Source organism: Podarcis bocagei (assembly GCF_964188305.1).
Source record: "Podarcis bocagei genome assembly, chromosome: Z".
NCBI lineage: Eukaryota > Metazoa > Chordata > Lepidosauria > Squamata > Lacertidae > Podarcis > Podarcis bocagei.
In genome coordinates, this window is record NC_138140.1 from 29,943,976 (window position 1) to 29,971,674 (window position 27,699).

The window sequence follows — 27,699 nt, forward strand, 5'->3', positions numbered from 1 at the left end:
TAGGTACACTACCTTTCTACATGGAGGCTTATTACATTCTGTGCCAGCACTGTGTTACCACTCTTTGAACAGAGGTATTGCCCTGCATTGCCTCTAACATTGGAATCCCCACTTCCGAGTTTCCCTTGCTTAAATAACACATGATAAAATGTCCTCACCTTTCATAGCAGGTGGTGTAGATTTGGTTGTGGTGAACGCGTAAACTTTAGAAAATTCTCCATTACCAGCATCGTTGCATGCTTGAATTCTAAAGTAATATTTAGTGGATTCGCTAAGCCGCTGCACTTTGAACGTGTGACAAGGTCCACTGTAGATAGTAACGAATCTGCAGGGTTGGGGAAAAGATATGTATGTTATAGACTCCGAAGCACAACTAATCATGCCTGTTTGCTTCTTTTCAAGATACACATTCTTTTCAAGATGCACATTCTGATAAGTTGGTCTCTTCCGCTCTTTATTTCCTTGATTCCTGTAGCTATGTTAATCTCCAGAAGAGGAGAAACACTGCCAAGTGGCAACTACTGAGCAACATTTGAGGGCATTTTTTTTAAAAAGGCTTATCTATGCTTCTACATGATCCAAGTGGCATGATGTTTTGGAGTGCTCCATCTACCAACAACTACTGGTCCAATAAAATTAAAAGTCAGGAAGGAGGCTTCTTTTTCATTCAGATCAGTTCTCTTTATGTGGTAGACAGTGAGACTATGTCTTCCATCCTCATCCACTCAGTACATATGCTCTTCTGCAGACGCTACTGGATAGCTATGTGCAACTGTAATGATCTATTACTGTTAAATTATATGCCAATACAGGCTTCGGGGCAGTTTACAAGTATAAAAAGCAATCTAAAAGCTGTACTGCCCAGCTTGTGAGATGGATTCTTAGGTTCTACCTAGAATAGTGTTGGCATGATGCGAGACCTACACACAAATGTTTTTGAATGTTAAGCCTATGAATAACCCCCCCCCCTCCAGTGGCAGACACCATCAAGAGGGGTGGGGAGGTGATATCTCGTTCTCCACTATGGGTAAGTAGGAGAGTGATCTGGGTATGCATGTCGTCCAATCTGGCATCTTCTGATACCTTGAAGAGCTCCTGAATATTAAAAACAAAACAAAAACTCACTTGATCATGAGAACCAAGATACAGGCAGCTCTCACCTGCCAGCTTTAACTTCCATCTCGAGGTTGAAATGTGTTGTACTGGTGGCTACAGCTCTGCCAGGGCCGTCACCCCATTTTAGCTTAAGGCTCTGGTAACTAAAGACCGCGCATTCCATTTGTGGGGGTTGCGGAGGTAAAGGCTTTGTTTTTGCTTTAATGTGGGGGCTGAAGGGACCAGTTCCGAGACTGTTAAAGGCTTGGATTCGGATTCTAAGAGAGAATGAAGGGAAGAAAACTTGTCATTAAGATAAAATTATTGCTTAGTTGTTGTTGTTTTTTTAACCACAACTCATTGCAGAGGTGGGTTTTTTAAAACATTTTCAAAGCCACAGGACTACAATGATAAACAGAAAATGGTTTCCTGCCAACATCCACTTTGTAGCATCCATCTACTAGGGATGCTAGAAAGACAGAAGGACTCATGTACCTTAAGAACAGAAAAAAGAGAGAAGTTTTAACAGGTACATTTACCCCAATCACAACTGTGCACTGTGGAGTCATCTCTTCTACACGTCAAGCTCAGTGATGTGCTTCAGATGTCACATTAAATCATAGTTAAAAATAACTGGTTTAATGCATGGGTGGGAAACCTCTACCCTCTGGAGCTAACTAGGCCCACCAGGCCTCCCCATTTGGTTTGGGAGAAGCCAAGGTGGCAAAGCCAGGCTCTGCTGCCCTACACTGGACATCACACACAATGGGAGTAGGTAAAAATCTGGCTCAGCCCTATACAATACTCTGTGCTTGCACAGTATTGTGCAAGGCAGTGTTTTGAAAAGGGCTTCTGAAGACCACTGTGGGCAAAAAGGGTTACCGGATGTCATTGTGACACCAGGTGACTGACCCACCGGTCAAATGCATCCCCATGAGGGATGGGGGAAGAAGATCACCACTCTTCTAGTATCAGTCAATAAAGTAAAGTATATTATGCACAGCATGATGTTATGCTTTGCATTTTGATTACTTCGTGTTACAAGGGAGGGGGCGCTCAAACATGGAGTTGCCCCTTTCAGCACCTGCCAGTCATCTTGCTTAATTTCTACCTGAAAGTGAAACTGAGGCAAGCGAAACAGCCACAGGATGCCTCCTGTATTTCAGCCCCTGTAGCTGCACCTGATAAATGCATATTAGATTTTCAACATTAAGGGAGCTTGAAACCTCCTTTTAAGGAGAAAGGTTAGGCCCAAGTGAAACAGGACATAGAAATCTGGGTATCTGTGAGCAATGAAAAACTTGACAGGTAGCTACAGGGACTTCAAATATAATCTAAGGAAGCCCTTTTGTCCTCTCGGGTTGCTTTCCCAACCAAAATATTGCTCCCTTCCACCTCAGCAGCTTTCCCAGCCGCAGGAGAGCAAGGAAGTGGACAGAAAAGCAACCAGGAATTCTTATTGGGAAGATGGGCTGTTGAAAAAGTATTAAGCAGCACCACTGCATTGTTTAAACCCACAGCCCCTGTGTCATAACGAGGCTGTTTGTGTGCCCCCTGAATCTAATTTAGCTTGACTGTTGCATTAAGTGTGTGCCTGATGAAGCTATGTTAATCTGAAACTGAACTGTCTAATCACCTGTATAAAGTGTCAGGTTGGAGGTTCTCCAGAACATGGCTTGTAACTTTGTTGACAGTTGAGACTTGTCTTTCCCCATACTCTATATTGTAGCCAAGGATCTCTGCCCCATGGCAACTGGGCTCCTCCCACTGAAGAGCAAGGCACTTTGAGAGAGGAAGGTGGGCTTCCATCTGGTCTTCTTTGAGCAAGTGCAATACTGTCACTGCAGCTGGCACGGAAGCCGGGGTTGTGACCATGCTAGTCTCCCCAAACAATCCAGCACCAGCTATATTCGCGGCCTGAAGAAAGATGAAGGAAAGGTTGTTAAAATAAGAGCAATAGCTAATTCAACAATTCAGTAGTTGACACAGAATTCTGCTCTGAAGTTGGAAATATTATACAAAATAAGAATAAGAAATTACCACTTGTGTTGGAGAGAGCTTCCTTACTTGGAAGAACTCTAGATCTTGCAAACAAGGGCTTGGTTACAAAGGTTGAAGCTTTTTTTAGCTTGGGAAAAAAAGGTATGTGTTGGGAACATGGCAGAGACCGGGGAGGGGGGGATTGAATGGTGCAGACAAAGTGGACTATTTTACTTCCCCTAATACTGGGGCTGCCAACCTTTCTGGACCAGATGGCACTTTTTGAATTTTGAGAGTGTGCTCTGGGTGCCAATCACAAAATAGCTGCTGGGGAGGAGGGGCATAAGAAAAATGGCTGCCATTGGGAGCATGGCCTAACACAAAATCAGAGAGGCAGTCGCTTCTGAAAACCTCATGCTTTATTGAAAGTTCAAAAAGTACATAATCATATGTGCACTAAACATGATGTGACATAAATAAAAGAGAGAAAAAGAAAAAGAGAATCAGCACCTGCGCAAAAGAGAAAATAAAGGGGGGGAGGGGAACCCCCCCAAAACTATATTCTTTACAGTGGTACCTCGGGTTAAGTACTTAATTTGTTCCGGAGGTCTGTTCTTAACCTGAAACTGTTCTTAACCTGAAGCACCACTTTAGCTAATGGGGCCTCCTGTTGCTGCCGCGCCACCGGAGCCCAATTTCTGTTCTCATCCTGAAGCAAAGTTCTTAACCTGAGGTACTATTTCTGGGTTAGTGGAGTCTGTAACCTGAAGCGTATGTAACCTGAGGTACCACTGTACTAAGTTGTTATTATACTTCACCAGATCTTAACCTATTACTATTGTGAGAATGGATTCCAAATATAATTGAATTTGTCCATGGCAAGTCTGTGTTTATATGCAAGTTGTTCATAAGTTGCGAGTTGGATTGAACTCACAGTTTATTTGTAAGCTTGATTAAACATCCTCTCATTCTGTAATTTTAGCTTCTTCTTCTTCTTCTTTTGTAAATACCCTCAACCATTTTTACCTGACTTTTATATTGTTTCCAATTTTCCAAAGATGCAACAGACAGCTTGATTTCAGGATGAGCAGTTGCATTTTTTGCATCCGGACTAGTGGAAGAATCGAATTGTGCCTCATGATGCAATATGACAGAATCACCTACTTCTAGCAGAGAGGGGTGGATAAAGTGAGAGCCATGGGCCATTGAGGATGCTCTGGGGTCAGAAGAGTCTTGAATAGTTTTTTTTTTTAAAAAAAAACTTTCACGCAACACAGCTCTGGAATTACTGAGCTAACTTCCTGTTTAATATCTCATCAGAACAAATAGCTATTGAGCAAAAAAAAGGTGGATGCATCCAGATTTACTTACCTGAACTCTGCAATAATATGTAGTTGCAGGTGAAAGCCCTCTCACTTCATAGGTCAGAAGAGGGCCACTGTATATTATCTGCATGAATCCTTCTACTTGGCCCCATTCTACTTTGTATTCAGTAACATCTGCACCATTGCCTGCTGGAATCTGAAGGAAATAAAACCAAAAAGTGAAAATTCAAAATTTCTCATCGATTGCAAACATATTCTATGTATATTCCTGTAGCACAGGAGAAACTTATTGAAAATAAGACTGCTGGTTTCTAACCTAATCCTTCCATTAGGACACTCCGTTATTTAAATATGTATACGCCACCTTTCTGCCTGATGACTGGACGATAGGGAAGGAACAGCTGATGACAGGGAAGGAACATTAAAACACAACACTGTTTTTTTATAAAGGCATCAGCTGATGAACACATTGACTACATAATGATGGCTTCCATCTAGTTCTTGGTGCTGCTCTTAATCTCTGCCTTTTAATCAAAATCATGGCCTACATGCAGTTGCATGGAGCCTCCCCTCAGCTTTTAGAGCTGCATTTAGAATGAGAAGCAATCAAAGGTGCAAGAGAATCCCCAGGGTTCTCTGTGCTATGCTCAGCCCCTGCTACAGCAGTAGGAAGCTGAAGCTGATTGAGTTAGTTCAACCAACCAGTGGAAATGCAATTCTGCAAAGTCCCTTTGAAGGTGGCCACACCTGCTTTTCTCTAGACTAGGGTTCATGGACTGCTACAAAGAAAAGCACTCACAAGCAACTCACAAGTGCATCAGACAGTCCAGATACGATACAGGAATGTGTTTGGCTAGTGCCAAATTAGAGGGGGGGGGGAATCAGTCATAGTGCTCTATGGATGGTATTCAATGAAGTTTTACACAGAGCACACCTGCTGAAATTAATGGACCTAACTTAGACATGTTTATTTCAATGAGTCTCCTCTAAGGAAAAAATAGTTTACAAATCTATTTGGTTTACAAAAATGGCAAAGCAATATATAGTGGAACTCCAACTAGATAAAGAATTTAACAAAAGAAACAATTCCTACACATTTCTTCTCTCTACCACCTTCTGCTTTCCGAGATGAAAATGCAAGCATGTAAACAAGTAAGGGCTGTTTTAGTTAGTAAAAGAGAGTTGGCTACCGAACAGAATTATTCACAAAATCCTGTATTTATGTGAAATGCGCAAGAATCTGAAGTGCCATACTGAAACAGTTAGTGTGCCCTATTGGATTCATTGATTATGCACACAAAGGCTTTTTATTATTAACAATTGTAAATTGAGAGTTTTGCAATTCACATTTATTTCAATGGGGCTTGAATAACAACCATGGAGTAGATGAATTATATGTAAATAAACAACATACCTCCCATGTGGCTACTACGCAAGTAGCTGTCTTACAAGTTAGCACAGGGGCGCGGCATGGTTCTGGGGGCCCTGGAGCTGTAGAAAGCTCTGCCTTTTCTGAGGAAGGACCAAGCTGTAGGGAGAGAGGACCCCAAGATTAAAAAAGAGCAAAGAGATAGACCAATTCAATATTCTTACAATGTTGTACAACTGACAAACTGGGAATGTTCTTTCTCTGGCTACTGAACTGTTGAGTCTATTTCAGTAGCATTCCTTACAAAACTGGTCTTCTAACTATTAGCCCTCCAAACTTTGGATCTGAAGCAGAACCCTTAGTAGTTTACTTTTGACATGCTGGCTTTTATGTGATGTTATTTATTCTAATTTAAGACATTTCTAGACCACTTAATTGTAGAGTTGGAATTGGAATGGACCCTGAGGACCATCTAGTTCAACTTCCTGCAAAGCAGGAATATACAGCTGTCCCACACAGGGATCGAACCTGCAGCCTTAGGTATTATTAGGACTACAGTCTAACCAGCTGAGCTATCCTGTTCTATTCTCATTTATAAGAGGTGGTTGACATATTAGCAATGTAGCACGGCTGCATCTTATACTGATCTACTAAGTTTGCATGAAGGTACACATACATCTTCTAGTGCGATTCCATCAGGCATATAATCTGAATACAGTTGTACCTTGGTTGATCGAATGCCTTGGTACTCATCTGGTACTCCGCAAACCCGGAAGTGAGTGTTCCGGTTTGCAAACGTTCTTTGGAACCTGAATATCCAACATGACTTCCTATTGGCTACAGGAGCTTCCAATTGGAAGCTGCGCCTTGGTTTCTGAACATTTTGGAAGTCGAACGGACTTCTGGAACGGATTCTGTTCGACTTCTGAGGTCGAGAAGAGGCAGCCATTATAGAGCAGCGACACCTGAAAACCTACTGGTTTCTTTATGTTCTGCCCTTCAGGTTTACTCAAGGAAAGGGATTCAGGATTCCTGCAGTAGTTACTGCCTGAGAGGCTATAGCTCCCCTTAGGCCAATTTGGCTCTTGGGAACCTCCAATCTGCTAGGGCAGGGGGGGGGGGAAGCCTGCAAGTGATCAATTGGAAAGGCTGAGTGAAAGACTGGAGAAGCAAGCCTCTAGAATCTTCCCTTCTCACAAGCTACTTTCCATCTAGTTCTCCATTTATTTCTCCTTCACTTTAAAAGGGAAAACCAAGAAAGTTCTCAGGTGCATTCAAGAATGGGAAAAGAGGCTTCAATATACTCAGGCCGAAATTAAAATCAGAGAATAAATAAAAATTTAGTAACTGACACAGACTGTCCTTCTAGATTGAAATAATTCTCTGCAGAAAACAAGCAAGCAAGCAAGCAAGCAAGCAAGCAAACAAACAAACAAACAAACAAACAAACAAACAAACAAACAAATAAACTGAAAAGGGCGCCAGTCCTTCAACCAATGGCAATTGTTTCTGCTTTGAGATCAGAATAGTATATAGTCATTTGCCTGGATCAAAAATCACCGCCAGAAGACCAGGCAGGTAAGAACATTTACAAACTCCATTCCCCAGGCATATTTTAGGCAGATGCAGATGTGGGGGGGCAACAAGACAAGCAACGCTTGCCAAGGCTGTTTGGGATCTCTCAGATTCCATTTCAAATTCAAAATGACCCAACTAGTGGCGGCAGCTGAAGTAAATTGGAAATGGAGGTCAGAACAAATAGAGGCATTGCCAAGGTGCAACAGATAAAAGGGCAAGCTAAGCTCTTTATTACGCCTGAAATATGGTGTGGGAGGATGACAGTAACATGTGCTGCCTAAATAGTTGTGGCCAGGTCATCATGCTTGCATGGGGAAAATATTTAAACACTGGCCAAAATTCAACCTTTCCAGACAAGTTTTCAAAACTATATGAAATTTAGATTTAAAGGCATGCAAAAATGATAACAATGCATACTCTGATCTGGATTTCCTGCTTCTACAACCTACCCACCCACAGATAAATTCTATAAGCAATTTGTTGTTATGAAAAAAGAATTTGATGAGATACCCCAGCTTTGTTGGCTGCTTGTGTCCAGAAACAGTATGTCCTCCCAGGAATGAGACCATTCACTGTGCATTCTGGCATCTCGCCCCGGTATATTTGCCTCCGCTCATCTCTGTCACCCTCTGCTATTTCCAGAATGTACTCTGTTATCTCTGAACCCCCATCCATGGCAGGGGGATCTGTAAAATAGGAATACATGTCACGTTTTGGGAGAAAATGTAACCTCAACAGAAGAAGACACCTTCACCCCGGTATGGCTCCCCTTTATCACATACACAGCCCAACAGGACAATGACAATAATCCGCCAACAGCACACAAATCAATATGGCTAACCTGATCCAAAACACCCACCCACCTCACTCACACACGAAAACAAAGATCACCACAGCCAATCACAAACAAACAATCACACCCTAGGCCAACCCCAACCTCTCTCACCACCAAAGGAACACAAGTGAACAACACAAGCATGCTGACACCAAACTCTACATACATTAAGCATAATAGAAACACCGCTACCCGACCCCACCCCCATCCATCTCCCCTCCCTCCACCCCCTTTCTTCTTTTTCTTCTTCTCCCCCTAATGCCTCAACAAATGAAACGGATTTGTAAAAATGTTACATGGGGGGGGGGGAATACGAGGCATTACACTTACACTGTAAACAAGAAAACCCTTAATAAAATAATAAAAAAACAAAAAAAACTATGAGTGGTTGTTAGTTACTTTTATCGCCTTATGATTGCCGCTGCCACCACCTTTAACAATGCTTGTCAGGGAAAGTTGGTGAGGCTGCTGGAAAGAAGTCTTTTCCTAGGGTGAAGGTCCAGAGACCCCAGCACCACCCAGGCTGAGCTCAGCCCAGCCCACTTTGTATGGCTCTGTGCACAATATATTTATGGTGTGATACTGATTTTTTAAAAATAAAAATATATATTTGATGGTTAGAATGCAATTTTTATTTTATTGGCTCCTTCCAGCCTTGTGAGCCCCTTGGGCAGGGCCAGTGCCAACTTCAGGGGGCCCTTGGCATGGTGCTGTTAACCCCCCACCCCAAAATCCAAATTATGGCTGTAAAATATACTTTTCCTCTGTTATGATTGTGACAGCAACACTGCTCACTGCCCTCTCTGCAGGACCCCGAGGCAGCATTTTAGTGATGAGCAGGCAATGGCGGTGCAACTTTTAAATGGGAGCCAAACTACCTGCAGAAGCTGTTCACCACCTTCATCTACCCGAAGTACAATGCCTTGACCTATGATTTTAAATCTATTGAGTTTGTAGAGCTATAGGCTGGGTTATTGGATTTGGGGCATCAGGCTGGTGATGGGCTTCTGGCCATGTTTGAGCTGGTTGGCCTCTGGCTCTGCATTCTAAACAATTAATATTTAGAAAAACTAGTATATATCTCTCTGAGCCCCTGGGGTAGAGGAAGGTATCTAATAATAATAATAATAATAATAATAATAATAATAATAATAATATCTACGCCTTTTTTGCTGATCCAACTTGCAAGTGAATACCCCCCCCCATTTCCTGCCATATCTTACCCCAAATAAGACTGAGTTCCTTGGTCTTGGGTCTTGCAGCCAGATATGGAGAATTACATGGCCCAGGAGGAACAGCTGATGTCTGAACAATGAGTATATCAGAGGCCTAGAAGTGAAGACACATATTGGCTTACAGGTGTCGAAATACAAAACATCCGTTTCACATGCACTTCCGACATGTTCTTTCAAGCAGTGCTCTGTGTGTGTGTGTGTGTGTGTGTGTGTGTGTGTGTGTGTTAACTCTGCCTTCAGAACATGACAAGTCTGCGCCAAGCTAAACCCAAGTTCTGTACCTTCACTAAACCTCCATTTTTGTTGTTATTGTGATGTATTCTGCATGTGGAAGGACAGTGAAATAGGGCGGGTCCTATACTCCAGTAGGTAGCAATCCTTCTTAACTGTGACGATTTCAACCATGGACCCAGGGGCACAGTCTTGAAGGCAGATGATGCAACAAAGCTGCTGACACCCAGCAGGTCTGACCCACGTGAACGCCACCTTGAGTCCCTTTGTGTGCAATAAGTAAGATAAGACACTGCTCATCTACTTTTAAAGTCCATATTTTGCAGCCCTGCGAGGCCATAAACCTGCTTTTTTATATTTAATTAAAATGACTAGATGAAAATGGATACTCTAAGTATATTGAATTCTATGGATAATAACCAATTTTGCAGCTTTCGGTGCACATGCTGTGTATAGTGAAATACACACATCCCCCTCCCCTCATGTGTTTTTTAAAGGGACTTCCTTGCTCACCTGGCTTTGGCCACCTCTACCAATGCAGAAGACCCTCAGTCTGTATGACGTACCAGGGCTGAGCTGAGTGCATACATGTTCTCTCATGGAACCACTACATGCTACTTCCCATTTACTCCCTAAGAGAAAAATGAAATATCAATCGATAGTCAGGGGGTGGGGAGAAAGAGGGAAATGGACTTTTGCAACATTACAAATAGCAGTGTGGCAACTGGAACACCAAGAGGACCAAGGAGAGGACATGGATAGGGCAGGGGCAGATTCTCATTCCAGGCAAAGGAAAGACCTTCCACAGATGACAAATATTTGCTGCTTTCAGGCTTGTGCTTGGCAGCACACAATGGTTATAAATGGTTAAGAAGTCACTCGAGGATCCAATCTTGGCTAAAAAGTGAGTGCAGATATATCAAAACAAAATTACTATCTCTTAAGTTAGACAAATCCAGGAGTGATCCCTGTCACGTACAGAAGTGAAACACAGACATGATCGTAACTAAGCAAATCATTTAACATGTTCGGTCACTTACCAACTGATGCTTCTGAAATTTCTAGAACATACACGGAGATGTCTGACCCTCCATTATCCTTTGGTGGATCTATAGAAAAGGCAGAATTTAGAAATGAAAAGAAACTCATGGTTTAAAATAAACACAACTAGTTCCATCACAAACGGAATTTTGGTCAAAATAAAGACCTGTGCTCAGAAAAAGGAGTCAGAGCTGAAAAATGACCCACTGTTTGTTTGATCCTGAGCCCTCCACCAGGTAACTATAGAGCCTTTCCAAGTTAAAATATCTGTATTGTTTTGAAAATTTGGCATTGAGTGACACATGGCCATGCACCAGATGAGGTGCAGTGTATGCAGGACCTAGGTCCCCCCCCCCTTCTTTCCATGTGGGAAGCAAAGAAAAAAGGAATTATGAGCAATACTGCACATCTATACATGCATGCTAAACAGGCAGCGATCCAGGCAATCGCAAAATGCATCAGCCCAGACTAATGAGCCTCTTGCTCATTACTTCTGTGCAGTTAATTACATGCTCATACAGAATCAGAAAAAGGCAGAGAGCTGAAGTGTAGCCAGTGTCTTTTCTTTTTATGCAACGGTGCAGATGGGGTGGGTGGTAGGGGAAGAGAGAGACCTGACTGCATAAAGTTAAAGTTCACATACCCCAGGTAACTTTCACATTATGTGAATGGATCCTTCCCTTTACAGCTGGTTTACTTGGAGGTCCTGGTTTGTCGGGGATTGTGCTGAATTCTACTACCTCACTGGGGGCACTTTTACCTTCACTGTTGTGAGCAAACACCTGTCACATCACAAACAGAACAAACATCAGCTTAAAAACAAACAAGCTTGCATTCAAATGCCTCTATAAAAAGATCACCAAGAGAGCCCTGTTGGAGCAGAGCAGATGATCCATCTTGTCTAGCATCCTGCTTCTCAGAATGGGCTGCCACATGTCTCTGGGAAGCCTGCAAGCAGAAAATCATGGCAAAGGCTGCTGCTCCCCAGCACTTTCAGTCACCTAGAAGCCTACTCTCTTTTAAAAAGGAAGACAATAGCATTACTATTTGAGGAAAGGGATTTGTGAATGGTCCTGATAGTTACGTGGGTGGGCAGAAGGATGAGACACAAAAGATGACTTGGTAGGAAACTGAAGTGTTCAAAGGGAAGCCTGGCAAACAGGCCTGGGGGTTCTCACCATTTTCTGCCCCAACCCTCCCAAAAAAGCCAGGGGGTGTTATCCAGCGTAGCGCTGGGTTAAAATCACTTAGTGATATGCTTGCTGCGCGGTTGTTGCACAAGGGAAAACACTAATACAGCACCAAATAAGGTTGCACAACAAGTTTCTGCTGGCACTATGCTGTGTTGGGATTCCTTTGCTGCACAGCCTTTAAACTCTGCCATCTGCTAGTGCTCTTGTGGGGCTCTTGCGCTAGCAAACAGAAAACATTAGATAGGCTGTTGGATCTCCTATGAAGTGAAGAATCTGCCAGCACAGAGGAAGGTATTTCAAGGTTTTAAGAGCATTTCAAGTTATCTTGGTATTTTTTCTTATAACTAAATGAAGTCAGTTATCTGGACTACACTGAAGGGTTCCTTCCAAAAACTCCATTTTCTCATAGCGGATGTTTGGCTTTCCTGGTATCTGCATATAAATATAACAAATATGATTAAGTACTACTTAATAATGCTTGAATTTGGTACATACTCTGAATTTATAAGAAGTGCTCCTTGTAAGGTCTTCTAAAGTGCAAGAAAGTTCATCTCCGTTGTACCCTGCTTGGAAACCATAATTCTGGGGTGGGGAGAAGATGAAGAAAGGGGACATTTGTATGTGCACATGCAGTAACTACATTTTTATTACACCAAGGAAGAGGATGTTAAACATTCCTGAAGTCAATAAAACTGTAACAGAGAATATCCAGTGAATGAATTATATTTGCATAAAGCCAACTATGACAATTTTAATGTCAGCAGGTCAAATCCTTGTACCCAGGGTAGATAGATGCATTAGCCCCACAGATAGAGTTATATGCTATCATAACAGAACCTCCCCCCACAAGGTAAGTGATATCTAAGTAATCATCTCAAATAAAGAAGCAGATCAGGTTAGCCCCAGTTCATATCAGTCTATGTCCCACTCTGAGCCATTGACTATGCTTGCTTGCTGGCACCGATAGGAGTTGTAGCTCAGCAACTACAACCCACATAGGCTGCACAAGATCACAGTGACTACAAAGTCTATGACAGCCTTTAGGTGTGCTTCAGATGTTTACCTACTCATTGGACTTTGCCCCTACCTTCTATAGGTTGGACCCCTGAGCAACAACAACTCAACATTAAATTAGTCCTGGAAGATTCAGGGATAGTCTACTACCAACTCCACTGGGATTTCTGGATGAGAGAGCATGTAATTATTTGCTAGGCAACATTCTAATCTGCACCAGAGGGAAGCTGCTCCTTTCTATTCTCCCCGCTTCCAAGCACCAGAAGCTTACCGAACCATCTTCTTCCATTTCTAAAACGTAGGTCAGAGAATCATCTGTGGATACTCCAGCCGGAGGACTCCATTCAAGTGATAACCAAGTTACTCCTGCTTCTTTTAGCTTGGGAGGCAGAGGTGGTGGGGGGACAATTCCAAGTGTGTAACATACCAATGTTTCGCTGAACTCACTGCGGGGAGGAGTCAAAAGATTAGCAAGAACTTGCATTGTTAGGAATGGAATGGAAACTGCAAAAAATTGCACAACCCGTTATTACCTTATCCCGATGTCATTTCTGGCTGCCAACCTGAATCTAAATTTTGTGGAGGGGGTTAGCTTGGTAATTTTGTGCTGCTTCAGGTGACCGTAGTAGCATTCCTTGTATGCGTTGTTCTTCCCCTTTTCAGAGAAACAAAAATGAAATCAGATAGCTCATTAAGGCAAGGCCTAACTAGCTCTGTGAGAACTCTTGGCTATACATGACAAAAAAAATTCTCCTTCATTTACAAAACAAAATCCTTTAACATAGAAAAGGTGCATCGAGGGAACAGATTGGCTAAAACTGCCCCAAGGGAATGGTTTGGAGCAAATGTGTTGTTGTTTTGTACAGGAACATTCCATCATGTTACATGAGTGCGTAAGGGCAGCCCTGCTAATGGCCCAGCGAATAAACGGGCCACCTGGTCCATTCTCCTGTTTCCCACAATAACTACCCCAATGGTTATAGGAAGCAAAAAAAAAAAAAAAAAAAAAAAAAAAAAAAGGCAGGGTATGAAAGCAATGGTTAGAATGGCTGCCTGTGACATACTGAAATTAATCCAATGATGCAGAAGGATTTGGATGATTTTTTAAAACCTGTTGCTATTATAGTGTTCTATATTAGTATGGTTTCAAATAATACAAGCCACTGTGGGAAGATACTATGTTTAGAACAGCAGCTATTACATTTATTAACAGATAGCTTTTCGTTTGCTGTGGTTTCTTTGTGACTAGTATGCAGTGGCATGGCTGATGCCTACAAACCAAAATTGTGAAAATTGTTTAAACACCTAATTGAGCTCTTTGCTCTTGGCCTCTGGAAAGAAAAATGTCGAGATTCCTGACTAAAGGAACCAAGGTTCTATGATCCTATAACAACTGCTAATGTTTATAAATTTGCTTTGTAGGCATACTTGAATTCTGATTCTAATTTTCAGGGTTGGTTTTTTTTGGTGAAATTCAGAAAACCTGTTGCCTGGGCCATATTCACATGCACTTCAAAGTATCATGGGATTTACTTCCCTGGGGCAGTAACCATATGACAACAGGTAGAACTGCATGAGTAGGGATCAAATAAATCTTTTCTATCTAACTAGGGGCCTTGCTAGCCTTTGCCAGATTCCTGCAGGTTTACAATGATTCTGAAGTGCTTAGTTATTCTATTATTTCTTTACGTGGCACTTTCCAAGGCACCAAGGGCAACGCAATCCTTAATTTGTTCATAAAAAATCTGAAGCAGTTGATTCATGGGTATTAACACTCAAACAAAGGTGCTAACAAGTTTTTTCTCCCTCCAGTAGCCCTGGTTCAACATACCATAAAAATGGTTAAAACCACTTCCTTGACAAGATGGCAACCTTATAGGATTCTCACCCCTACTTGCAATATTTCCAATTATAGAGGATCTCTCAGTGCTATACTGAAGACTGTTATTAATCTTACACAAATACAGAGCAATCCATTAGCCAGTACAAAAAAGAGAGGACTTGAGCAACATACAATTTCAGTTTGACAAGATTAGGATGTTGATTCTGAAATAAGGAACTCACCTCATCCCACTCTAAAAGGTAGTTAGTTATTTTGGAGCCATTGTCATTGGAGGTCTAAAAAGGGGAAAAGGGAAAGCTTTACTTTGCCCAGCTACTGAAAGAGGCAAATTTCTAGCTCTCTATCCTAATAAGTAATAGGTCTGCCAATCCTGAATCGATAACATAACATAAACCTATTGCATGCATGCATATGCACATTTATAACCAGTATATTGAAAACTAGTATTTTTTTCAAGCAGAAGAATGTATGCTCCCAGTTGCTATTGGACGCACTGCCCCACATCCCCAGTAACGTAGTTTATGTAGCTCAATATTCTATCCTATGTTCAGTTTGTGGTTTGTTCTGCAATGGAGTGTTGGCCTCTGTTAGAAGGTAGGTTTGCTGCCTACAGTTCTGTCTACTAGATTCACTAGTAATTAAGTGTGTCTTGACCTACAGAGGCACCCAGTTTCAGATTTCTGGATGTAACGGAATCATTTTGGGATACACTTTCAGAGTCAACAGCAATGGTCTTAAGTGTTGTCTCGGAAAATGAACATTCAGAAACAAACAGCAACTACTTATTCTGAAGAGGATTGTGTACTCTGAATGTGGCAAGCAAGAAATGTGAGTGATTTTCTTTAGCACACACACACACACACACACAGAGAGAGAGAGAGAGAGAGAGAGAGAGAGAGAGAGAGAGAGCGCTTTTTTCTGGAGGGGACGCAGGGGTACACATACCCCTAAGCAGTTTGTGAATCTAAGTTTGGCCTCATTGAGAGGCAGTATTTCAATATGAGTAGGAAAATGAGAGTACCCTTAAACATTTTTTAAGAAAAAAAGGGCCATACATACATACATGTGTATATAACACCTTACCCCCCCCCCCAAAGGACTGCAAGATGATTCACAAGGAAACCTTTTTAGGTTATACTTTAAGCCCCGTGTTTTGAATGAGAAGTCTACAGTAATGCTGAACATCTGATTTTTCTAGGAACTGTTATGTCCTGATCTACCTGCGTATCAAGTTTCATTAGGATGTACTAAAAAATTTCCATACTGTCAGTTAATCAGTGAGGCCTATGCATGCTTGCATGTACTTACGCTTTGCTCAGAGGGGAGGAGGCTTCCAGTCCTTCTTCACACACTCCTTGTAATTCATCATTGAGGTTAACGCCTCAGGTAGAACAACACCTTATCCTACTGAACTTAACATGCAGTATGTTTGTTTGTTTAAACGAGATTCAGTTTAAATAAGTAGGACATGCAATGTTACTGCGCATCCTTATCCGCTAGTGTGAGTGTTCCCGCGCAGCGAGCCAGCTAGCCAGTCTCCTCCTGGATACTACAAACCGAGGTCAGCAAACTCAAACTCAGGAAGCTTCTTATCTGGCCCTCAGGACTTTTTTCAGGCCGTGCCTCTCACTAGCCCTGCTCCAAGCCCTCCTCTAGTGACTTTGCCTGAACGCAATATGTCTTTGGACTAAGTTAATGCCTCTTACTTGCCTGGATAGAAGATAGAAGGGGTGTGTGTGCATGTTTGCATGTAGAAGCTTTTGGCTTTTGCATGGCCGGAATGTAGCCTACAGTCCAAATGTAATAGTTGCAACTGCTGCTAAACCCACTTTTGCCTTTGGCTCACTTGCCCATCACTGAAAGGTTGCTCTCAGGGTGAAAGCTGTCCCTCACCCATGCTGTAAGCTGTAAGTAAGGGATTTGAAGCCGGTCACTTTACTCCCCCAGTATTTTCTTTTCAAATTGACACCCAGCATTATATGTTCCTGAGCATGCTCAATCCTCACTGTGCACGCACAAACTCACTCCCTTTTTTGTACTTCTGCATACCACAGGGTTCTCCTAAGCATGGCAATACCTCCCTCTCATTTGTCTTGTTTCAGCTCCATTTCTGTCTGCAGTATATCACAGAATTCACAATTAGAGGAACAATGGATTTACTTAAGATACGCTATAAATCTTGCTATTAAAAAATACCCTGGTTTAAAATCCATTTTGGCTTTTCAGTTACCTTCCACTGTAAATTCAGGCTGTTTTTGGTTCTGTTGATTACTTTCGGTGCAGCTGGAGGGTCTGGCTCACAACTATCTGTAGTAAAAGTCACCAGCTCTGAAACGGCTTCCTTTGTGGTACTACTTGAGGCTATAACTCTGTATGATTTAAAAAAAAAAAAAAGTTAAGGAAGTTTTCCTAATGGAATTCAGATCTGAAAGTTGAGACTGTGGTTGGTCATAATGATTTGAGTCACAGTCACTTGTAGGATTGCATTTGGCAAACATAACATTCCTACCATGTTACAGGTCTGCCCCCTACCTAAGAACAGTTTCAAAGCCACACAGAACCCCCCCCCCCGCACTTTTCCTTCAGAAACCCATTGCCTGTGTCTCACCAGGCTTGAAATGTAGGAGAAGATAACAATCTTTTCCCTATTTCAATAAGGAATATGCCTTGGTTCTAGTCATCTGCATGTGCATAAAGAATAGCCACCCTTGCATTAGAAGAAGGCATCTTCATGTCTTTAATGAATTTGGTTGGAACGCTTAACACACTTGCCTTCATTTTGGCCTTCCCTATCCTCAGAGCCTCACTACTATGTCATAGCTGGGAACAATCTAGCCACCAAGCAGCAATACTCTTCTGTGGTTACTTTTTATATTGGGTAACTCTGCCCCCAAATGCAAGTTTTGCAAGTACCCTAACACAACTTAGGGTGGTACTGAGGCTCAGCGGAAAATATTTTGCAGGGGGTAAGTACTATTTGATATCTATTTATGTACAACTTTCTAAACAACTCTTCACCCTGATGGATTCACAGGGAATGGTAGCTGTGTGGGCATGTGCAATAATACATTATATTACAATACAAATCAATATAGATCAATCAACAAAAATGAGAGGCACAAATTATAAAACAAAAATGCAGTCAGAGGCTATAAAACCAGTTTAAAATGCCTGACCAAATAAAATCGCTTGCCCTGGTCTAGTATTTTGATGCAACTCCAGAAGCATTATTAAAAACAGTAAAGGAAAAGATCTATTGCACCATTTGTATGCCTACGCTTTTCAGTTTTATCACCTGCCTTCCCCCACTTTCTCCAAATCCTTATATCTTTAAGCAACTTCAAACAAGGGAGGTATCTACAGGGCAATTCAGCTACTTTTAACAAGAACTGCTGTGTTCTCAAGTCTTTTGTTCTTGGTGCCCACCTGACATGGTAATCGGTTGCCGGTTTGAGATCATTAAGAGTAAAAGTCATCTCTTCTTCCCTGCAAAAGGAAGAACCCATTATGATAGTGAGAATTAGATAGTTTCCACAACAACACCCTATGCAAACAACAACACCATTTTTCTTTCAAGCATATCCTACGTAGTTTCCCACAATGTTGGATTAGTATCTCAAAACTTCTATCTCCCGGGACATCACAATTTAGCATTTGTCTGCATGCAATTCCTCATTGCCCAGGTATATAAGGAATTGTAGGACCAGTATTCCATGAAGGTGAGTGAACTGGCTGGCAAAGGAGAGATTAGGTGCTCCATTCCTCATCTGCACCCTGCACAGGAATTATTTTTTGGTTGGGAGGGGGGCAGGCTAACTTATGTGGGTCTATTTACAAAGCTCCCTTAGATTCTGCCTCTAGGCTGTCCTTAGAAAAACAGCACTGGAAAAAATCCATCAACTCTGTCTAAAATATTTTCTATGGAAAGTGAGCAAGGTGTCAGCTGAGATAAGTTGCGTGGTAAAATAAAGAAACTGGACTTACACATAAAATGATTTAAATTTTCCATTTCTACCACCCTTTGTGATTGCCACTTCGTATCTGAACTTTGTAGAGGTGAGATGTGTTTCGCCATTTTGCACCACAAAAGGAGGACCCCAAGCCACGACTGCTGACCTAGCTTGTATTTCAGAGACCTATAAAAAAAAGGGAGGGGGATAATGTGACTTTCTAGAATATTCAAGAAGCATTTGGGGAAAATGCAGGTGGGTGCATTCTTCCCCTACACAAGTTGAAATGCTGGGTCTGGTTGCATTTTTTGCCCCACTTTTTATAGTTCTTTAAGTCAATGCATTTTAAGTCAATGCAGTTCTTTAAGTCAATGCATGGTGGTGGTTTAACATACATTTGTGTCGAAGTACTCTGTCTAACGCAGGAGCGGGTGGCACTGTGGGTTAAACCACAGAGCCTAGGACTTGCCAATCAGAAGGTCGGCAGTTCGAATCCCCGCGACGGGGTGAGCTCCCGTTGCTTGGTCCCTGCTCCTGCCAACCTAGCAGTTCGAAAGCATGTCAAAGTGCAAGTAGATAAATAGGTACCGCTCCAGCGGAAAGGTAAACGGCGTTTCCATGCGCTGCTCTGGTTCGCCAGAAGTGGCTTAGTCATGATGGCCACATGACCCAGAAGCTGTACGCCGGCTCCCTCGGCCAATAAAGCGAGATGAGCGCCGCAACTCCAGAGTCGGTCACAACTGGACTTAATGGTCAAGGGTCCCTTTACCTTTACTCTGTCTAAAATACTTCCAAGTCTGGTTCATGCATTAACAGTTTCATTTCACAATAGCAGACAAGACCCAATACTGTCCTTTATACAGCAGTCCCATTAACTGTTCTATAATTGCGTAGCTAGAAAAAGTAAGTCATTCATTTTGGTGGAGAACTTATATATATTTTTTAGTATTGGAATGGTCATGTTTTCAAATCTCACGAACCTTTGCCTGTGAAGAAAACACACACCTGTACATCTATTTTGCCAGGGATGCCTATTCTAAGCCAGGGCTGGCTAACCTTTTTCGAACAGAGAGTCAAATTCACTCCTGGCTGACACCTTACCACAAGCAGGTGTGGCCATCCCATATATGCCCCCTCCTCAGCTGTTCAACAAGGAAGGAGTTTATCAGTTCCTCTCCCCTCATCAAATGATCAGTCTGATAAATGAGGAGGGAGAGACGTATAACTCTATCGGGGTGCTGGGTTTTGCCTATCCCAGTTTTGTGACAACTTATTTCCATAGGGGCTAGATCATGCAGAAAAAACCCTTTGGCTTTATAACTCACTCATACACAAGACAAAACAGAGATTCACATGTTCTCCACATATAACTACAACAATAACAACAACAATAGTTTTATTATTTATACCCTGCCCACTGGTTGGGTTTCCCCAGCCACATATGATGGTGTACACATTTTTCCTATAAAAATATTATCCATTGGTAGGAGAGCTATCATGTATAGAGAAGGGGTAGAAAACAGTTGGGCTTTTGGGTGTCGCTGGACTCTGAACTCCCATCAGTCCCAGCCAGCATGGTCAATGGTGAGGAACAATAGGAGATGCAGTCCAGCAACATCTGGAGGCCCACATGCCCCCTGACCTGTCTTAGACTATCTAAGATTCCTACAGCATTGTCATTATATACAAGAAAAAGTACATCCATTTTTATCTTAATCAAATCAATGTAAAACATTGTTTATTTTACATCATGTCAAAGACAACAATATTCAATAAAAGTCTTTAAAACAATACGATAGGTCGGTCATTATAAAATGAACAGGAAAGCAGAAATCCTATCTTTAAAAACGTTTCAAGCAGGTGGTGAATGACAGGGGGAATAAATGAGCCTTCCAAAGAACACTCCACAATTTAGGTAGGTGCATTAATTGAAAATTCCAACCAGCCCCCCCCCCCCAGCTACAGTCAGGATGTAGAGACTATCATCCATGTCAAATCTTAGGGAACAGGCAGGACACTGCAGAAGGAAGTGGTCGTTTATGCAAATGAGTTCCAAGGTTTAAAGCTGATCACAACTATAGTGATTTTTTTTTAATGCAGCCCATTATTCTTGTATAGTCTATGTGTTGACAGTACTGATGGTTCAGAGAAGAAAGCCCACCACAGATCAGGATGGGGGGAACTTGTGCCCCTCTAGATGTTGCTGAACTACAACTCCCATCATCCCTGGCTATTGCAGTTTACTGGAGCTGATGGGAGATCAACAAAGTTTGGAGGTTGAAAGGTTTCCCATCCCTGCTGTATATACTCTTAGATGCATCCAAATTCATAACTACTGAATCAGTTTAAATACCATGGATTGGAAAAAGGAACAAAAAGAAAAAGAGAGAGATCGAGAGATCCAGGCAGTCAAGTAAAACATTTGGCCACCTATATTGCCCTAATTATGTAACCTTTCTCATTCTCCTCTTTCTCCAGCTGTGAAGTTGGTTCAAAATTCACACACAAAAGAAACCTAAGTTAAGCAGGCTTTGTGTCAAACCCCATAATTGTCATAGCAAGGGTTTCAAAATATTTTCAACTTGAACGTTGCCCAACTTCAAACCCCTTAAACTGGGTGTCTTATATTCAGAGAACAGCTATGGCCGACTTTTCCCTAAATGCCCCACTGCAATATCAAAGATCAGAAAACACCCATTTGCTTCTTCCACCTATTCACTAGAGTTTGCATAGCAAAGTCATACAGAATGTCATTTTCCACAGTTACTTATCAACTATGAAAACTCCATTTCCTTCTGAGGATCCTGACACATTCTCAAGTATTGTAAACAAATCTTGTTTGAGCCAGGTTTTGTAAACAGGTATGTCTATTTTGAAAAGATATGCCACATGCTTATTATAATGTCTAAAATATATCACTACTTACTGTAGGCTTACTGATGCTTAAGGGATCTTGGGATTTTCTAGATTCTGTATCAGATTCTAAAGAAAACAAAACAATAAACATACACCACATTGTGAGATGGAGAGGAAATGAAAACCCCCATCAAGACATTTCTTATTTAACTGCAAACCAAATCGGGACACTTATTAGAACAACAGTAAATGCTGTGCAAAGTTCATTGCCCTTATTTGTTTTGACCACTGAATCAGCTACATATTCAAAGTGTGCAGAAGTAACAGAGCTGCACAGACTTCCTTTGAGTTTGACTCACACCATCAAGAATCTGTGCATATCTTGCTTTTCCTTTGACTGATGGAATTTGAAAATTCTACTGTGCTAAAAGTCTTAACAGTAACCTTGTTCATCAGCTACGTTATTTTGGGAAGACAGTTTGAAGGAATGATACGATGAGATTTTATGCATTCAATAATTAAGACTAAAGTTTCAGCAAGGAACATTTAAACGATTGAAAGCAAAACCCATGCATATACATACTCATGTTTTCAGATAAATTTCATGTTAGTTTTTCTAGTTATCCTGCCAAGGCTCAAGATTCAGGATTCTAATTCATGCAGAGGACTGAGTAAGTCAACAGGAGCAGGGAAGCCTCATAAGTACTGAGGTTCAGGTCTGAATGTAGATGAAGTACCTTTTTCTTTTAGCTTGCCAATGAGGTCTATCTATTTTTATTGTAAATACAGTACACAGTTTCCAAATGATTCCTGTTTGCACTTCATTTCTTCCTTCCATGATAGGCCAAACTACAATTCTGGCAATGAGACTATACTGCAAGAATTACAGTGCATTTGCTCCTATGCTCTCAAGCAGCAGTAGTTTATTTTAATAGTAAGCCATTTCACCCTCTGAAATGCCCACTTTGCCAATTCTGTGCAAAGTCAACCAAGCTGGCACAGATGCACTGTACTGCTGAAAGAAAGTACTGCTGTTCAAGAGTGTAGGTGCAAACGTATGCTTCAGCTGGTCTGCAGCAACATCCAGAGAAGCACACATGCATTTATTACTCAGGTAACAGATTTACCGTATGTGCACATTTTGGCTTGGATCCAAATAACCCCTAATGCAAGAGAATACAGTTTTTCTCACAGGTGGACCCCACACCATACTGCATAATGTTAAAGGGCTCCCTGACCCCCAGGAGCAGCTTTTCAGCAGGCACAAACAGCTACAGAAGGAAGAGGATGTGGGAAACCCCACTGCATGGGGAACTTGGCTCATGGTACTTTGGATGCGAACCTTTGCTCTTCACAGTACACAATACAGTATTGTTAAATAAGTCCCCTTTGTGAAGTCCACTGAAATCCAGAAGGTATAACTGAATTTTGTTATTGATTGTATGGGTAAATTCACCAAGAACTTAGGTCCAAATGGGCATACCTGTCATTGGCTGTGTATGAATGCACACAAACATCAGATTTCAGCCATAGCTAGTCCAGCAAATGTAGTTCTACATCAAGCTTCTAAGTTCTAATAATTAACTTCCTCATACAAGAAACACCTCTTCACCTAGGCTTTCTCCACTGTCCTTCAAGGAAAAAAAAATCACTTCTCACTGGCAAGAATCAAGGCAAAGAGGAAGATTAGGAGGTGGGATTGGGAGGGGAGGACCAAGAATGGAAAGGTGGTCTAAGGAAACCTGAATCTTTTCCCAAACAGTGGCTTAATTATTTCATATTGCATATTGTTCAGAATTTTGGAATGTGGTACTTTTATTTGCTTTTAGATTGCTATGTATATTTTATTTTTAGTATATGCATCCTGACTTCTTGCGCTCTCATGTTACACCAGGGATGGGGGAACCAGTGTCGTCCCCGTCGTCCCCCAGGTCCTGTTGCTCTGAAACACCCACCATCCCTGGCCATTTGCCACAGAAACAGAATGATTTTTTCAAAGGAAGACTGCAAATAGGAAGATGCCAACAACAGTAGAAGAAAACATTTTCAATGGCATGCTTTTCATTTGAGTAAAAGCATTAGGATCCAGCTCCCCTCTCTTGCAAGTCAGTCACCTACGTTCATAATGAACACACTGCCACACACTGTACAGATGTGCTGCATCGTGTCTGACGTTCTCTACTGTCGGCATTGCTGACATACTAAAGGAACACAGATAGGTAGTTCCTCCTTTGTTTCATAAGAATGCTTTGCCATTTGCTTTTATTCGCAATGCAGAATATACATACTATACGAAATGCACATTATGTTCCTAAAAAGTTCCTACTTACCTCCCTTTCCTGAATTGGCTGCTTGGCTTTCCCTGGCTTTCCCTGCTTGCCTCTGCTTGCCTTGCCCTCCTGACCCTTGCTGTCCCTTTCCGTGTCCATTCTGAACACCGGCGCTGGAAGAACTATTAACTTTCTGAGGTGAGGAAGGAGGGCTGTTCGGTTTATTATTTGTGTTTCCACTAGTCTGTCGGTCTCTTATCCGTTTCTTCAAATGCTCCTGCATTTTGAGAGTTCTTTCATCTCGCGGAGGAAAATTAGCTCTGCCATGGGAACGGGTCTCTGTAGGGGCACCAGCAAAGAGAGCCCATTAGATGGGACACAGAAACGGCAAGACTTTCATTTTCAATGATCCGGTTTCCCCCTCCCACCAAATGTAAAAGCCTTCAAGGCTTAGCCAGATTAAAAAGAAACAAATACAGTTATTGTAGCTACTAATTATTCTTGGAAACTAATTTTTTAACTGTAACACAGATAGCATATGTGCACATGTGTATAAGAGAAAGAATGGCTGCAGTTTTCTACCATAATACTGTGTACTGCACAGAGGCAAGTGCCATGATATCTTCTTCTTCTTCTTTTTTTTTTGTAAGAAAGAAATACTGCAAGCTTCAACTTCTAACTCTCACTAGTCCACTTGGTTGTGATTTGCAAGGACTAACTCCACCTGCCAGGGGAATGGGGCAAGATAAGAGCCAGCTATGGCAATTAAGTCTGAAATTCTAAGCCCACTTACTTCATAGGATTTGCTCAATTCAACAAGCATGGTGGGATTGAGCAGCAAACCAAGTAAAAAGCTCCCACCGACAATTGGAGCTTTATGCCTAATTGTTATGGGGAGGTAGCAACTGTCCTTAGGATGGAAGTCCTTCCCCACCCTGTATAATTAGGCTTAGGAAATGAAAGCTACGTTTTGACACAACTAGGAGCACTTTTTAAAGCCTTATTTCCTGTGAACAGCTCGGAGGGAGCAAGGAAGACAGGCTGCAGGCTGGCTCCAAAAGCACAATAGGCCAGCAAACCCCTGCCCTACGGAAAATGAGATCAATAGTGATGGGGAAGCTGCTAAGAATGCATCTCTGCATGTTCTTGCTGCTTGGCCTTTGTATATGGCAATGAAGAAAACACTTGTGATTCTTAAATGTTGTGAAGGAAGGTAAATTAGAAAGCCACATCTAGGCTATATAGGACCCAAACCATTTGGGAGTTTGTGCCTAAAAGTGAGTGGGAAGACACTGCACACAGAGCACTGTTTTTGTTGTGGATTTATCCCACTTGGAAACAGACTTGCTGCAATCTGCATCAGCTGCAAAGGCATATAAGCAACCCCAAAGAAAGCATCAGACCTAAATACAGGCAAGCTAATAACGGCACTACTTCTTACCCTGTTCTTGATAAAGATGCTGCGGTGGTGTATGCTGATGAACGAACTGTGGTGGCATTTCCCCTCCCGGAACTGGAGGATACACTGCATGAGGTGGATGGGGTATCATAGCAGGATGAGGGTGCATATAATGCGTCACATGTGGGGGAGGGGGAGGAGGAGGGTGAATGGGAGGGTGGTATTCAGTAGAATGTGGCAGAACTACAACCTTCCGGACTCCATTTTCTTCCACCATCTGTAATACAAAACCAGTATGTTGTATGTATGTGTGTGTTTTAAAATACAAATACATTGATTTTTAAAGAAATCTAACCAATTCAAAAAAATGGGCATACTGTAACTATCTTGAATCACATTGTTAGTCAACTTCTCAGACTGGCTTGCAGATCTAACAAACAAGATCCATACCACCACCACCCCACCACTAGCTCTACTACAGTGATGTTCAGGAAGATTTAAGGTAGTACCAGCTCTTCAGCCCAATTGCTGAATATCAGCAAAACCAGCCACAAGCTAAAATCCAGTAGCTAACATGCTGCACAGATACTAAATGTATACACCTCCAGGCAAGTAAGTCAAACAAAAAACCCTATTCTTTCCATGAAACTGTACAGCATTAATTTTTCTTGTACCAGCACTTTCATAAAATTAAAGCGTTAACCGAAAGCATGCTATGGGCCATCTGCAACATCGATCCAGTTTGTATTGAGTCGAAGTATGCCATAAAACAAATATCCTATCCTTTAACAAATTATTCTGCCTGAAACATGCTTAGTTGAGCCAGTTGGTTCCTAGCTGGCCAAACAGGAATTACAGAAAGTTGGTATTACTGGTCATGCCAAGCACACCCACAACTGGAGTTTCCCAACTTATGATAAGTCAGAACTGATGGGAAACTGTTGTCCTCAAGGGAGAAAGAATGTGTCGAGCCATGGACTATTACAAGAAAGGTCACCTGAAATGTGACCTCCAAGCCAAGCACCATTAACTTGTGGATATGTTAATACAATAGCATAAAACAAAACCCAAATATTTCCTTACTTGGTTATGAGCACAGGTGTGCTTAATTCGATGTACCGTACTTTATGTATAAAACTAGGTTTTTTTAAACTAAAATAATGTTAAAAGGGGGGGTAGTCTTATACACGGAGGCAATCTCCCCCCCCCCACCTTCTTAATTCTGAGTCCCCCAAAATAGGGGACGTCTTATACACAGGGGCATGTTATACATGGAAAAATACGGTATTTTAGCATAAGCTGAGGGACATTCAGTACTTCATGCATTTCAGTAAAAATGCAGGAAATGTACATACACTATATTAATATGTCAGTTCTATGAACTAGCCCACATGTGGACAATCCATGGCTTCAGACCAATCCTTGGTGGCCTTCCGTACAGCTTATGCAGATGCCCAAGTTGCCCTCTGGTGCCAAATTCCAACTCACCTTGAGCTTCCCTACCTATAACAATCATGCTTCATTTAGCATGCCCAACAGCAATTTGGTGGACTGGAGCAAGATGGGTGGGCAATTTAATAGCTGTTTGGCAGACTGGGTAGAGCATTATTCCACAAGTATGTGGAATCTCTGGCCCTGTGGATGATGCTTAATTACAACTTCTATCAAACCACTGACCATGTTTCCTGGGGCTGATGGAAGTTGTAGTTCAGCAATATCTATAGGGCCAAATGTTCTCCATACTTCTTTTAAGAGCTCTGAAGATAGAGCCAAATGCTTTCCCAAGGACTGGCCCCAAATATGTAGGATTAACTGATGCTCTATTAAAATGTGTATTAACCTTAGGGTCAAAAGACCAGTTTGAGTGTTGCACAATCTTTATCATATGAAGTGCTATCAGATGGCTTGGGCAACCCCAAGACCCCTTTGGCCAAAGAGACAGTCACTTTAAAAGTTATTAAAAGGCAGGAGGAAAACATATTTTCTACATCCTTTCTCTAAACCACGATAGTAATGTACTGATAGATTCTAATGCAGGCTTCCTCAAACTCGGCCCTCCAGATGTTTTTGGCCTACAACTCCCATGATCCCTAGCTAGCAGGACCAGTGGTCAGGGATGATGGGAATTGTAGTCTCAAAACATCTGGAGGCCCGAGTTTGAGGAAGCCTGTTCTAATGTGTATTGGTACTACAGCAAAGATCTTGAAATTCAAGGCCTTCTCAAAGATTCCCTTTCAGAGTCAAAAGGAAATGATAAGCATACTCCAGGAAGTGCCTGACTCAGCTCCATGAATCAAGAGCGCTATAAGGGTTCTCTCCTAGGATGGGCTCAACACTCAGAGCAAAGTGCTCCTGAGTCATTTAAGCTAATGAGAAAGGATGCCATAGCTGAAGTGTTAAGGAACCATATATATTCCCTGTACATATATACCCTCCAAGATAGAGTCTAAGGTTCTTAATGGAATCTGAGAGTTTGTAGTGATCC

At 41.8% G+C, this 27,699-nt stretch overlaps 2 protein-coding genes across 4 annotated transcripts in view; one reads left to right on the forward strand and one right to left on the reverse strand.

The window, feature by feature from the left end:
* LOC308579280 (growth hormone secretagogue receptor type 1-like) overlaps nucleotides 1-27,699 on the forward strand; it is a gene marked incomplete at both ends in the record, with an annotated part of 81,751 nt that overhangs the window by 18,352 nt on the left and 35,700 nt on the right. The window lies entirely within an intron of this gene.
* FNDC3A (fibronectin type III domain containing 3A) overlaps nucleotides 1-27,699 on the reverse strand; it is a 57,269-nt gene that overhangs the window by 5,901 nt on the left and 23,669 nt on the right. For all 3 annotated transcript variants that reach the window (XM_081180122.1, XM_081180121.1, XM_081180120.1), the window contains 20 exons: nucleotides 25,257-25,491; nucleotides 23,876-24,154; nucleotides 21,616-21,671; nucleotides 18,724-18,875; nucleotides 18,166-18,225; nucleotides 16,970-17,108; nucleotides 14,961-15,014; nucleotides 13,430-13,551; nucleotides 13,168-13,342; nucleotides 12,378-12,464; nucleotides 11,333-11,471; nucleotides 10,689-10,757; nucleotides 10,162-10,280; nucleotides 9,406-9,511; nucleotides 7,858-8,033; nucleotides 5,815-5,928; nucleotides 4,447-4,596; nucleotides 2,732-3,012; nucleotides 1,161-1,373; nucleotides 159-325 (listed from right to left, as the gene is read on the reverse strand). In XM_081180122.1, coding sequence (XP_081036248.1) covers nucleotides 159-325; nucleotides 1,161-1,373; nucleotides 2,732-3,012; nucleotides 4,447-4,596; nucleotides 5,815-5,928; nucleotides 7,858-8,033; nucleotides 9,406-9,511; nucleotides 10,162-10,280; nucleotides 10,689-10,757; nucleotides 11,333-11,471; nucleotides 12,378-12,464; nucleotides 13,168-13,342; nucleotides 13,430-13,551; nucleotides 14,961-15,014; nucleotides 16,970-17,108; nucleotides 18,166-18,225; nucleotides 18,724-18,875; nucleotides 21,616-21,671; nucleotides 23,876-24,154; nucleotides 25,257-25,491 — 2,893 coding nt within the window. The remainder of the gene's footprint in view (nucleotides 1-158; nucleotides 326-1,160; nucleotides 1,374-2,731; nucleotides 3,013-4,446; nucleotides 4,597-5,814; nucleotides 5,929-7,857; nucleotides 8,034-9,405; nucleotides 9,512-10,161; nucleotides 10,281-10,688; nucleotides 10,758-11,332; nucleotides 11,472-12,377; nucleotides 12,465-13,167; nucleotides 13,343-13,429; nucleotides 13,552-14,960; nucleotides 15,015-16,969; nucleotides 17,109-18,165; nucleotides 18,226-18,723; nucleotides 18,876-21,615; nucleotides 21,672-23,875; nucleotides 24,155-25,256; nucleotides 25,492-27,699) is intronic.